At 47.6% G+C, this 12,267-nt stretch overlaps 1 protein-coding gene across 3 annotated transcripts; it reads right to left on the bottom strand.

Annotated features, from left to right (window-relative positions):
• Positions 1-372: 372 nt before the first annotated feature.
• On the bottom strand, positions 373-7,422 carry GABARAP (GABA type A receptor-associated protein). Of its 3 annotated transcripts, none has more exons than XM_071420906.1 (5): positions 6,369-7,394; positions 4,446-4,524; positions 2,604-2,612; positions 2,315-2,424; positions 373-610 (listed from the first exon to the last, which is right to left on the bottom strand). In XM_071420906.1, exons 1-5 carry the CDS (start codon positions 6,456-6,458, stop codon positions 545-547), a joined length of 354 nt encoding a protein of 117 aa, XP_071277007.1. In that variant the 5' UTR covers positions 6,459-7,394; the 3' UTR covers positions 373-544. The 3 variants fall into 3 exon arrangements, with proteins under 3 accessions (XP_071277007.1, XP_071277006.1, XP_071277008.1); XM_071420905.1 differs by lacking the exon at positions 2,604-2,612 and adding an exon at positions 2,985-2,993 and having other exon boundaries at positions 6,369-7,391; XM_071420907.1 differs by lacking the exon at positions 373-610 and having other exon boundaries at positions 2,348-2,612; positions 6,369-7,422.
• Between the last annotated feature and the right edge of the window lie 4,845 nt (positions 7,423-12,267).

The raw sequence follows: 12,267 nt of genomic DNA, 5'->3' as shown, positions 1-12,267 counted from the left end.
TATTTGGACTTCTACGCATTGCGCGCGACGTTTATTATGCAAATCGCGCCTTTCGCCCCGCCCTCGTTTTGCTTTATACGCATACGCAGCGCGCACATTATGCAAGCCACGCCCCCTCTTCGCCTAGTATGGCACCCTGCGTTTGCGCGCGGAGCTTCTTATGCAAACCACGCCCCCGCCCTGCTTATACTTTGCTATCCCCACCCCTTCACACCCATATTTGGCGCCTTACGCACGCGCAACCAGCTCATTATGCAAACCACACCCCTCCGACACCAAATATGGCGTCCCACGCAGGCGCGCGGAGCTCATTATGCAAACCCCCCCCTGAACCCCGCGCATGCGCCCCTCCCCCCCTTAAACCACGCCCACTTCCGGTCGAGGCCCTGAGGCGGCTCCGTCGCTTTTAATTTGGGGCGAGGGGGAGGGGGGCGGGAAAAAAAAACCCGGGAATGGGGAAAAAAGGGGAAAAAACGGAAAAAGCGGGAGCGGGAAGCACCGGGAGAGCCCCGGGGAGGGCGGGAGGGGCGGGAGCAGGGCAGGCTCAGGCCCCGTAGACGCTCTCGTCGCTGTAGGCGATGTAAAGGAAGAAATCCTCCTCGTGGTGTTCCTGAGGGAGCGAGCGGGGAAACCGGGAATTCAAGGGTTAAAAACCGGGAATTCAAGGGTTAAAAACCGGGAATATCCACCCAGGGTTGGGATTTGGGATCTTCGCCAATCGGGTTTGGGGAGAAATCCCAAAAATTCCCAAATTTTCCCCTCAGGGATTCTCGGGGAATTTTGCGTGTCCCCCCCCCCCCCCCGGCCGTGAAGTTTTTGGTCTCTTCCAGTTCCCCCCCCCCATTCCCAAAATATTTGGGGTTTTTTCCCGGATTTTGTGGATTTTTCCCGGATTTTTTGGGCTTTTTTCCTGGAATTTTTAACCCCCCCCATCCCAAATTCCTCCCCTATTCCCAAATTTCCCCACCCCAGAGGATTTTTGGGGCCTTTCCCAGGATTTTTAGGACCCCCGCCCCCTTTACCAAATTTCTCTTTTTCCACCCCAAATTTCCTCCCCCAAACCCCAAATTTTCCCTCCCACCCCAACCCCAAATTTCCCATTTCGGTTCCTCCCAAATTTTTGGGACCATCCCGAATTTTTTTAGGATATTTTGGGGCTCCCCCCCTTAAATTTTTAACCCCTTCAAGTCCCTCCCTCATTACTTCCCTTTAACTTTTTTCCTCCCAAATTTTTTGGACATTTTTGGACCCCACCCCAAATTCTCAAAATTCCCCCAAAAATCTTTTTAAAAATTCCTTTTTTAACCCTTTCCACCACTTTTTCTCCCACAAGTTTTGTTCCCATTATCCCGAATTTTTCTGGGATTTTTTTTGGGTGTTCCCAGGGATTTTTGGGGATTTTTTTGGGATTTTGGGGAAAGTTTTTGGGGAATTTTTGGGGGGATTTTGGGGAGGTTTAGGGGGGATTTTTGGGGGGATTTTGGGAAAGTTTTGGGGACTTTTTTGGGAAAGTTTTGAGGAAATTTGGGAGGTTTTGGGGGTGTTTTTGGGGAAGTTTTGAGGAAATTTTGGGATATTTTGGGGAGGTTGGGGTTGGTTTTGGGGATGCTTTTGGGGACTTTTTTGAGGATGTTTTGGGGGTGTTTTTTGGGAAATTTTGGGGATATTTTTGGAGAAGTTTTTGGGTTTGTTTTGGGCAATTTTGGAGATATTTTTGGAGAAGCTTTTGGGGATATTTTGGGCAATTTTGGGGATATTTTTAGAGAAGCTTTTGAGGATATTTTGGGAAATTTTAGGGATATTTTTGGAGAATTTTTTGGGTTTGTTCTGGGCAATTTTAGGGATATTTTTGGAGAAGTTTTTGGGGATATTTTGGGCAATTTTGGGGATATTTTTGGAGAAGTTTTTGGGGATGTTTTGGGCAATTTTGGAAATATTTTTTGGGAGGTTTTTGAGGTTGGTTTGGGGATATTTTGGGGGCTGTTTTGGGGGATATTTTTGGGAATATTTTGCGCAATTTTGGGGATATTTTTGGGGATGTTTCGGGGAATTTTGGAGATATTTTTGGAGAAGCTTTTGGGCAATTTGGGGGATATTTTTGGGAGGTTTTTGAGGTTGGTTTGGGGATATTTTGGGGATATTTTTGGGGATATTTTGGGCAATTTTGGGGATATTTTTTGGGATATTTTGGGGGTGTTTTTGGGGATATTTGGGGATATTTTGGGGGTGTTTTTGGGATATTTTGGGGGTGGTTTTGGGGATATTTTGGGGATATTTTGGGGGTGTTTTTGGGATGTTTTGGGTGGTTCTGGACCTGGTAGAGCTGGCCCATGGTGGCGCTGGTCGGGGGGATGACGTTGTTGACGAAGAAGAACAGAGCGTCCTCAGCCCGGAGATGGATCCGCTTCCGGATCAGGAAATAAACTGCCCCACTGGAACCCCAAAAACACCCAAAATTAACCCAAAAACTGCTCAAAAAAACTGCCCAAAAAACTGCCCAAAAATCAACCCAAAAAACTGCCCAAAAATGCCCAAAATCCACCCCAAACTGCCCAGAGCGTCCTCAGCCCGGAGATGGATCCGCTTCCGGATCAGGAAATAAAACTGCCCCACTGGAACCCAAAAATACCCAAAATTAACCCAAAAACTGCCCAAAAATCAACCCCCAAACTGCCCAAAAATCAACCCAAAAACTGCCCAAAAATCACCCAAAAACTGCCCCAAAATCAACCCAAAAACTGCCCAAAACTGCCCAAAAATCCACCCCAAAAACTGCCCAAAAATACCAAAAATCAGCCCAAAAAATGCCCCATTGGAAATACCTAAAAATACCCAAAATCAACCCCAAAAATACCCAAAAATCAACCCAAAAAAATGCCCCAAAATCAACCCAAAAACTGCCCCAAAAATGCCCAAAATCCACCCCAAACTGCCCAGAGCGTCCTCAGCCCAGAGATGGATCCGCTTCCGGATCAGGAAATAAAACTGCCCCACTGGAACCCCAAAAAATACCAAAATTAACCCAAAAACTGCCCAAAAAACTGCCCAAAAATCAACCCAAAACCTGCCAAAATCCACCCAAAAACACCCAAAATCAACCCAAAAACTGCCCCATTGGAAATACCCAAAAAATACCCAAAATCAACCCAAAAACTGCCCAAAAATCAACCCAAAAATCAACCCAAAAAATGCCCAAAAATACCCAAAAATCAACCCCAAAAATACCCAAAAATACCCAAAAACTGCCCAAAATCAACCCCAAAAATACCCAAAATCAACCCCAAAAATACCCAAAATCAACCCAAAAAATACCCAAAATCAACCAAAAAAAATGCCCAAAAATCCCAAAATCCATCCAAAAAGTGCCCCACTGGAAACACCAAAAATACCCAAAATCAACCCAAAAAATGGCCCATGGGAAACACCCAAAATACCCAAAATCAACCCAAAAACTGCCCAAAAATCAACCCAAAAATCAACCCAAAAAATGCCCAAAAATACCCAAAATCAACCCAAAACTGCCCCAATGGAAACACCAAAAATATCCAAAATCAACCCAAAAAATGCCCCACTGGAAACCCCAAAAACACCCAAAATCAACCCAAAAATACCCAAAAATCAACCCAAAAATACCCAACACAAAAACTGCCCAAAAATACCCAAAATCAGCCCAAAACTGCCCCACTGGAAACCCTCAAAATACCCAAAAATCAGGAAAAAAACCCCAAAATTCCACCCAAAAACCCCCAAAATTGCCCCCAAAAAAAACCCAGAAAATCAGAAAAAAACCCAAAATTCCCCATAAAAATTCCCCAAAATTCCCAAAAAAAAACCCCAAAAATTCCAAAAAAATCCACCTAATAATAGAAAAAATCCCAAATTGCACCCAAAAACCCCAAAATTGCACCCAAAAAAACCCAAAAATTCACCCCAAAATTCCCCCCAAAAACCCCAAAATTCCTCCAAAAAAACCCCAAAATCCCACCAAAAAAAAAACCCCAGAAAATCAGGAAAAAAACCCCCAAAATTCCCCCCAAAAAACCAAAAAATTCCCCCAAAATTTCCCCAAAAAATCCCCCAAAATTCCACCCATAAAAACCCCAAAATTTACCCCAAAATTCCCCCAAAAAACCCCCAGAAAATAAGGAAAAAAACCCCAAAATTCCAGCCAAAACACCCCAAAAATCTGCCCCAAAATTCCCCCAAAAAATAAGGAAAAAAACCCCCAAAATTGCACCCAAAAAAACCCAAAAATTCACCCCAAAATTCCCCAAAAAAACCCCAGAAAATCAGAAAAAAAAACCCAAAAATCCAAAAAAAATCCCAAAAATTCCAAAAAAACTCCACCTAATTATTTAAAAAATCCCAAATTCCCCCCAAAAAACCCCAAATTTCCCAAAATTTCCCCAAAATTCCCCAAAATTTCCCAAATTTCCCCATCTCACCAGTGAGGTCAGAGGGCACCAGGTATTTTTTCTTATCCAGGTCCCCAATCCGGGCCTTGGGCGCCTTTTCCACGATCACCTGGGGGGGAAAAATTCCTGAATTTTGGGGGAAAAATCCTGGATTTGGGGAAAAAAAAAACCCAAAAAAATTGGGGAGAAAAATGGGAAATTGGGAGGAAAAATTCCTGAAATTTGAGCAAAAAATTCTGGGTTTAAAAGGGAAAATTTCTTTAAATTTGGGGGAAAAAATGTGAATTTTTGGGGGAAAAATGAGAATTTTTAGGGAAAATTTTCCTTAAATTTGGGTGGGAAAATTGAATTTGGGAGGGAAAAAATTTCCAGAATTTGGGCAAAAAATCCTGGATTTTAGAAGGGAAAATTTCTTTAAGTTTGGGGGAAAAAATGAGAATTTTTGGGGAAAATTTTCCTTAAATTTGGGTGGGAAAATTCCTTAAATTTGGGCAAAAAATCCTGGATTTTAGAGGGAAAATTTCTTTAAATTTGGGGGGAAAAAAATGAGAATTTTGGAAGGAAAAAAATCCTGGATTTTGGGGGAATAAAACTTTGATTTTTGAGGAAAATTCCACCTGGATTTTGGAGGAAAACTCACAGAGGTCTGGGGACAAAAATTCTTGGATTTGGGGAAAAAACCCACAACAATTTGGGCAAAATTTTAGAATTTTAGGGAGAAATTTCCCTGAATTTGGGGGGAAAAAAATCCTAAATTTGAGAAGAAAATTTTCCTAAGTTTGAGGAAGAAATCCTGGGAATTTTGGGGGAAATTTCCTCAATTTTGGGGTAAAATCCCTTAAATTGGAGGGAAAAGCAGCTGAATTTTAGGCCAAAAACCCCAAAAATTGAGGAAAAACGCCACCAGGGAAAGGAAAATTTGGGGAATTTTGGGGATTTTGGGGTTCCCGGTGGGAATTTGGGCCTCTCAGGTCGAATTTGGGGTTTCTGGGTTGGATTTTGGGGTTTCTGGGTTGGATTTTGGGGTTCCCTGAGGGGATTTTGGGGTTCCCGGGGGGATTTTGGGGTTCCCTGAGGGGATTTTTGGGGTTCCTGGGTGGAATTTTGGGGTTCCCGGGGGGATTTCGGGGTTTCCTGAGGGGATTTCGGGGTTCCCAGGTTGAAATTTCGGGGTTCCCGGGTGGAATTTCGAGGTTCCATGAGGGGATTTCGGGGATTCTTGGAGGGGATTTTGGGGTTCCCGGTTGGAATTTCGGGGTTCCCAGGTTGAATTTCGGGCTCCCGGTTGGAATTTCGAGGTTCCCTGGGGGATTTCGGGGGTTCCCTGAGGGGATTTTGGGGCTCCCAGGCTGACTTTCGGGTTTCCAGATGGGATTTCGGGGTTCCCTGAGGGGATTTCGGGGTTCCATGAGGGGATTTTGGGGTTCCATGAGAGGATTTTGGGGGCTGAAAGGGATTTTGAGGCTTCCAGGCTGAATTTCGAGGTTCCCTGAGGGGATTTCGGGGTTCCCTGAGAGGATTTTGGGGCTCCCAGGCTGGATTCCGGGTTTCCAGATGGAATTTCGGGGTTCCCTGAGGGGATTTCGGGGTTCCCTGAGGGGATTTCGGGGTTCCCGGTTGGAATTTCGGGTTTCCCTGAGGGGATTTTGGGGGGCTTGAAAGGGATTTTGAGGCTTCCAGGCTGAATTTCGGGGTTCCCTGAGGGGATTTCGGGGTTCCCTGAGAGGATTTTGGGGCTCCCAGGCTGGATTCCGGCTTTCCAGATGGAATTTCGGGGTTCCCTGAGGGGATTTCGGGGTTCTTGGAGGGGATTTCGGGGCTCCCGTGGGGAATTTCGGGGTTCCATGAGGGGATTTCGGGGTTCCCTGAGGGGATTTCGGGGCTCCCGTGGGGAATTTCGGAGTTCCCGGTTGGATTCCGGCTTCCCGGTGCCCCCGCCGCCCCGGCCCTCACCGGCACTCGGTCCGGGTACTTTTTCCGGATCTTCTCTCCCTCGCAGCGACGCTTCTCGAACGGATGCTCCTCCTTGTACAGGAACTTCATGGCCGGGCCGGGCCGGGGGCCGGGGCCGGGGCCGGGGCCTGCTCGGGGCCGGGCCGGGACCGGGACCGGGACCGGGACCGGGCCTAGACCGGAGCGTCGGGAACGCGCAGGGATACGGGCCCGCCCCCGCCGCGCCTACGGCGTACGGTGCGCAAACAGCGTAAAGAGCGCCCGTTGACGGTAATGGAGCGGCGCTACGCAAATGGCGTAAGGGAATGGGGAATGGGGAAGTGCCCTCAGCGCTGCGTAAATTGCGTAAGGGAACGGGGAGCGCCCTCAGCGCTGCGCAAATGGCGTAAGGGAATGGGGAATGGGGAATGGGGAATGGGGAAGTGCCCTCAGCGCTGCGCAAATGGCGTAAGGGAATGGGGAGCGCCCTCAGCGCTGCGTAAACGGCGTAAGGGAATGGGGAATGGGGAAGTGCCCTCAGCGCTGCGCAAATGGCGTAAGGGAATGGGGAGCGCCCTCAACGCTGCGCAAATGGCGTAAGGGCCCTCGCCCTCAGCGCTGCGCAAATGGCGTAAGAGAATGGGGAATGGGGAAGTGCCCTCAGCGCTGCGTAAATGGCGTAGGGGCCTCGCCCTCAGTGGTACGGCTCGTTCCAGGTCCTCCCCAGTTCATCCCAGTTCCTTCCAGTGCCCTTCCTGAAGCCTCCCAGGCCTTTCTGAGCTCAGCCCAGTTCCCTCACAGTGCCTCGGAGTGGCCACGCCGGTGCCCACGGCGCTACGCGGATGGCGTAAGGGCCCTGCCCACAGCGCTACGCAAACTGCGTACGGGTCAGCCCAGTTCCTCCCAGTCCGTCCAGTCCCTTCCCAATGCCTCCCGGAGCTCCCCCAGCTCCTCTCAGTGCCAGTAACGGGGGAGGGTCCCGGTAGTGAGGAAGGGTCCCGGTAACGGGGAAGGGTCCCTGTAACACGGGCGGTGCCGGGAAGGGCCCCGGGCGGAGGCGCGGAAGGATCCGGGCGGTGCTGCGGCCCTCATGTGACTGACGTCATGTGACTGACGTCACCGCGCGGGGGGGAGTTGTCACGTGGCGGGCGGGAATAAACACGGGGTCACGTGATGCCAATGGGGGCGTGGTCAACACGAAGCGGGCGAAACCATTGGGGAGAAGAGGCGGGGAGGGGGGGGTCCGGGCGAGTCCATCCAGTCCCCTCCAGTTCCTTCCCAGTTCATCCCAGTCCAGCCACAAACGAGTCCCGAATTCTCCAATTTTGGGAAAATCCAAATTTTTATTTTCTCCCCCTCCCCCCAAAACCTGGGAAAGAGCAGAGGGAATTTGGGATCGTCCCAAAATTCGGGATTCCCCCACCCCCCCCCCCCCCCCCAAAAAAATGGGAATTCCCTCAGGAAAATTGGGATCTCCCTCAGGGAATTTGGGATTTTTCCCCCCCAAAAAAATTGGGAATTCCCAAGAAATTCTGCATTTTTCCCTCCCAAAAAATTGGGAAATCCCAGGAAATGTGCGATTCCCCCAAAATTGTGGAATTTCCCTCCCGCCCTCCCCTCACCCCACCCGTCCCAGTAACCCCAGTGGCACCAGTAAAGGGTTCAGGGGGGGGCACTGGGCGGGCTCGGGGCTCTGGGGGGGTCCCCCGAGGTTTGGGGGGCGCTCAGGGACCCCCAGAGCCCCCGCAGGTGCCGCTGGAGCCCCCCCAGCGCTCCCAGTGCTCCCAGTTCGGCCGGCAGCGCTCCCAGTAAGGCCAGAACCACTGCAGCCTCTGCGGGGGGGGGAAAAAATGGGGTCAGCACCGCCCAGTTTGGGACTGGGAACCACAAATTTGGACTGGGACCACCCCTAAAATGGGACTGGGAACCACAAATTTGAGACTGGGAACCCCAAATTTAAACTGGGACCCCCTAAAATGGACCTGGGACCTCCCCAGTTTGGGACTGGGACCGTCCCAGTAAGGACAGAACCACTGCAGCTTCTGGCGGGGGGGGGAAATGGGGTCAGCACCTCCCAGTTTGGGACTGGGAACCACAAATTTAAACTGGGAATCCCTAAAATGGGACTGGGACCCCATAAAATGGACTGGGAACCCCCAAAATGGAACTGGGAACCCCTAAAATGGGACTGGGATTGGCCCAGTTTGAACTGGGACCCCCTAAAATGGGATTGGACCTCCCCACTTTGTACAGGGACCCTCCCAGTAAGGACAGAACCATTGCAGCTTCTGGGGGGGGGGGCGGAGAGGAATAACGGGGTCAGCACCGCCCAGTTTGGGACTGGGACCCCCTAAAATGGGACTGGGACCCCCTAAAATGGGACTGGGAACCCCAAATTTAGGACAGGAAACCCCAAATTTTGCCCCTCCCCCATTTCCCCCTCCCCATGATTTTGGGACCTCCCCAAAATTTTTGGGATTTCCCTCCCCGCCCCAATTTTTGGGATTTCCCCCCAAATTCTTGGGATTTCCCCCCCAAATTTTTGGCATTTCCCTCCCAAATTTTTGTGATTTTTCCCCCCCAGATTCTTGGGATTTCTCCCCCAATTTTTTGACTTTCACCCCCCCAAATTCTTGAGTTTTTCCCCTCAAATTTTTGAGTTTTCCCCCCAAATTTTTGGGATTTCCCCCCCCCCCCCAAATTTTTCGGATTTCCCCCCAAATTTTTGCCTTTTCCCCCCCAAATTCTTGGGATTTCCCCCCCAAATTTTTGAGATTTTCCCCCCAAATTTTTGAGATTTCCCCCCCAAATTTTTGCATTTTCCCCCCAAATTTTTGAGTTTTTCCCCCCCAGATTTTGGGGTCCCTCCTCACCTGTGGGGGGCAGGGCAGGCGCCTCCCCCCCCCGCGCTGCTCCTGGCCAGGAATTCGTAAATTCTCCCAAAATTCACCTCCCACCCCCCCGGAACTGGGGGCGACCCCCGAGCTTGGGGGCAAATTTGGGAATTTGGGGAATTTGGGGAATTTTGGGAAGGCCCCGAATGTTGGGGGGTTCCCAAATTTTGGGAATTTGGGGAATTTTGGGGGGTTCCCAAATGTTGGGGGGGTCTGGAGTGCTCCAGGCTCAGGGGCTCCGTGGCCGCCAGCGTCAGCACCTGGGGAAAATTGAGATTTTTTGGGGTTTTTTGGAGGAATTTTTGGATATTTTGGGGGTTTTTTAAAGGATTTTTTGGGGATTTTTGGGGATTTTTTGGGATTTTTTTGGTGAATTTTTTGGGATTTTTTTGGGGTTTTTTTTGGGGATTTTTTGAGATTTTTTTGGGATTTATTGGGTGAATTTTTTGGGAATTTTGGGATTTTTTGAGGATTTTTTGGGGGAATTTTGGGATTTTTTGGGGGGATGTTTTGGGATTTCTTGGGGATATTTTTGGATTTTTTGGGGATTTTTGGGCTTTTTTTGAGGAATTTTTGGGGATTTTTTGAGATTTTTTGGGATTTTTTTTGGGAATTTTTTGGGAATTTTGGGATTTTTTTCGGGATTTTTTGGGGGTTTTTTGGGGAATTTTTAGGGATTTTTGGGGGATTATTGGGGGATTTTTTTGGGATTTTTTATTGTTTTTTGGGATTTTTTGGGGAATTTTTGGGATTTTTTGGGATTTTTTTTTATTTTTTGGGGATTTTTTGGAGGATTTTTTGGGGATTTTCGGGGATTTTTGGGGGGGATTTTTTTGGGAATTTTTGGGAAAATTTTGGGATTTTTTTTGGAATTTTGGGATTTTTTGGGGGATTTTTTGGGAAATTTTTGGGATTTTTTGGGGATTTTTTGGGGAATTTTTGGGATTTTTTGGGTATTTTTAAAGGATTTTTGCGGATTTTTTTGGGATTTATTGGGGTTTTTTGGGGGATTTTTTTGCTGATTTTTGGGGTTTTTTTGGGGATTTTTTTGAGGATTTTCCTCCTGAATTTTTGCCTTTCCCCCTCAAATTTTTGAGATTTCCCCCCCAAATTTTTGGGATTTTTTTCCCCCCAATTTTTCAGCCTCCCCCCCCGCCGCTGCTCCTGGCCAGGAATTCGTAAATTCGCCCAAAATTCACCTCCCACCCCCCCGGAACTGGGGGCGACCCCCGAGCTTGGGGGCAAATTTGGGAATTTGGGGAATTTGGGAATTTTGGGCGGTTCCCAAATTTTGGGGGGGTCTGGAGTGCTCCAGGGTCAGGGGCTCCGTGGCCGCCAGCGTCAGCACCTGGGGGGAAAATTGGGATTTTTGGGGATTTTTTGGGATTTTTTTGGAGTTTTTTGGTTTTTTGGGTTTTTTTTGAATTTTTTGGGGATTTTTTGGGATTTTTGGGGATTTTTTGAGGGATTTTTTGAGGATTTTTGGGGAATTTCTTTTGGATTTTTTTATTATTTTTTGGGAATTTTTAGGGAATTTTTGGGATTTGGGGGGGATTTTTTGGGGGGATTTTTTGGGGATTTTTGGGGGATTATTTGGGGATTTTTTTGTGGATTTTTGGGGACTTTTTGCAGATTTTTAGGGGATTTTTGGGGGATTTTTTAGGATTTTTGCGGGAATTTTGGGATTTTTGGGGGATTTTTTGGGTATTTTTTAAAGGATTTTTTGGGGATTTTTGGGGGGAATTTTGGGATTTTTTTGGGGATTTCTGGGGGAATTTTGGGGGATTTTTTTGGGATTTTTTGGGGATTTCTGGGGGAATTTTCTGGGGGATTTTTTCAGGGATTCTTTTGCGACTTTTTGGGTTTTTTTGGGATGTTTTTTAGGATTTTTTGGGGTTTTTTTGGGGATTTTTTTGGGGATTTTTTAGGATTTTTTGGGGGATTTTTTGGGATTTTTTGGGATTTATTGGGGGGATTTTTTGGGGATTTTTTGGGGAATTTTGGGGGGATTTTTTGGGGATTTTTTTGGATTTTTGGGGGATTTTTGGGATTTTTTTGGGGTATTTTTTTTAAAGGATTTTTTGGGGATTTTTTTGGATTTTTGGGGGATTTTTTGGGGATTTTTTTGGGGGATTTTTTGGGGATTTTTGGGATTTTTGGGGGATTGCCCTCACCTGGAGAAGGCGGCGCTGGGGGGGCTCTCCAGGGCTCCCCCCACAAGGGTCTCAGCCAGGTCCTGCCACACCTGGGGAGCCCAAAATTGGGTTAAAACCCCCCAAAATCGGCACCAGAACCCCAAAAATTGGGGTAGGAACCCCAAAATCAGAACTGGGGACCCCCAAAAATCCCCAGAATTTCCCCCCAAAAAATCCCAAAAATTTCCCCAAAATCCCCTGAATTTCCCCCCAAAAATCCACGGAATTCCCAAAAAATTCCCCAAAATCTCCTGAATTTCCCCCAAAAATGCCCAAAATATCCCCAAAATCCCCTGAATTTCCCCCAAAAATGCCCAGAATTCCCAAAAAAATCCCCAAAATTCCCAAAAAATTCCCCAAAGTCCCCTGAATTTCCCCCAAAAATGCCCAAAATTCCCAAAAAATTCCCCAAAATCTCCTCAGACCTGGATGGGGGCGCGGATCTGGCTCCAAAATTCCAGAAAATTCCCAAATTCTGAGCTCAGGAACCCCAAAAAAATCCCCTCAAAAACCCCCAAAATATCCCCAAAATTCCCCAAAAATTCCCCAAAAATGCCCAAAATTCCCAAAAAATTCCCAAAAAATCCCCAAAATTCCAAAAAATTCCCCAAAAATGCCCAAAATTCCAAAAAAATTCCCAAAAAAATCCCCAAAATTCCAAAAAATTCCCCAAAATCCCCTGAATTTTCCCCAAAATTCCCAAAAAAGTCCCCAAAAAATCCCCAAAATTCCCAAAAAATTCCCAAAAATCCCCTGAATTTCTCCCAAAAATGCCCAAAATTCCCAAAAATTTCCCAAAATTCCCCCCAGACCTGGATGGGGGGCGCGGAT

The sequence above is a fragment of the Agelaius tricolor genome, unplaced genomic scaffold, assembly GCF_023055355.1.
Source record: "Agelaius tricolor isolate 1412-34295 unplaced genomic scaffold, bAgeTri1.0.p SCAF_172, whole genome shotgun sequence".
In the NCBI taxonomy this organism is placed as follows: Eukaryota; Metazoa; Chordata; class Aves; order Passeriformes; family Icteridae; genus Agelaius; species Agelaius tricolor.
This window is presented reverse-complemented; position numbering and strand designations above follow the sequence as displayed.

What these genes read in the sequence shown, in the direction of transcription:
- GABARAP (XM_071420906.1), bottom strand. Translation starts at nt 6,458, where the DNA reads ATGAAGTTCCTGTACAAGGAGGAGCATCCGTTCGAGAAGCGTCGCTGC. An exon ending in AGTACCCGGACCGAGTGCCG is followed by an intron (nt 4,525 to 6,368) that starts GTGAGGGCCGGG and finishes TTTCCCCCCCAG; the next exon opens with GTGATCGTGGAAAAGGCGCC. An exon ending in CCATGGGCCAGCTCTACCAG is followed by an intron (nt 611 to 2,314) that starts GTCCAGAACCAC and finishes TCGCTCCCTCAG; the next exon opens with GAACACCACGAGGAGGATTT.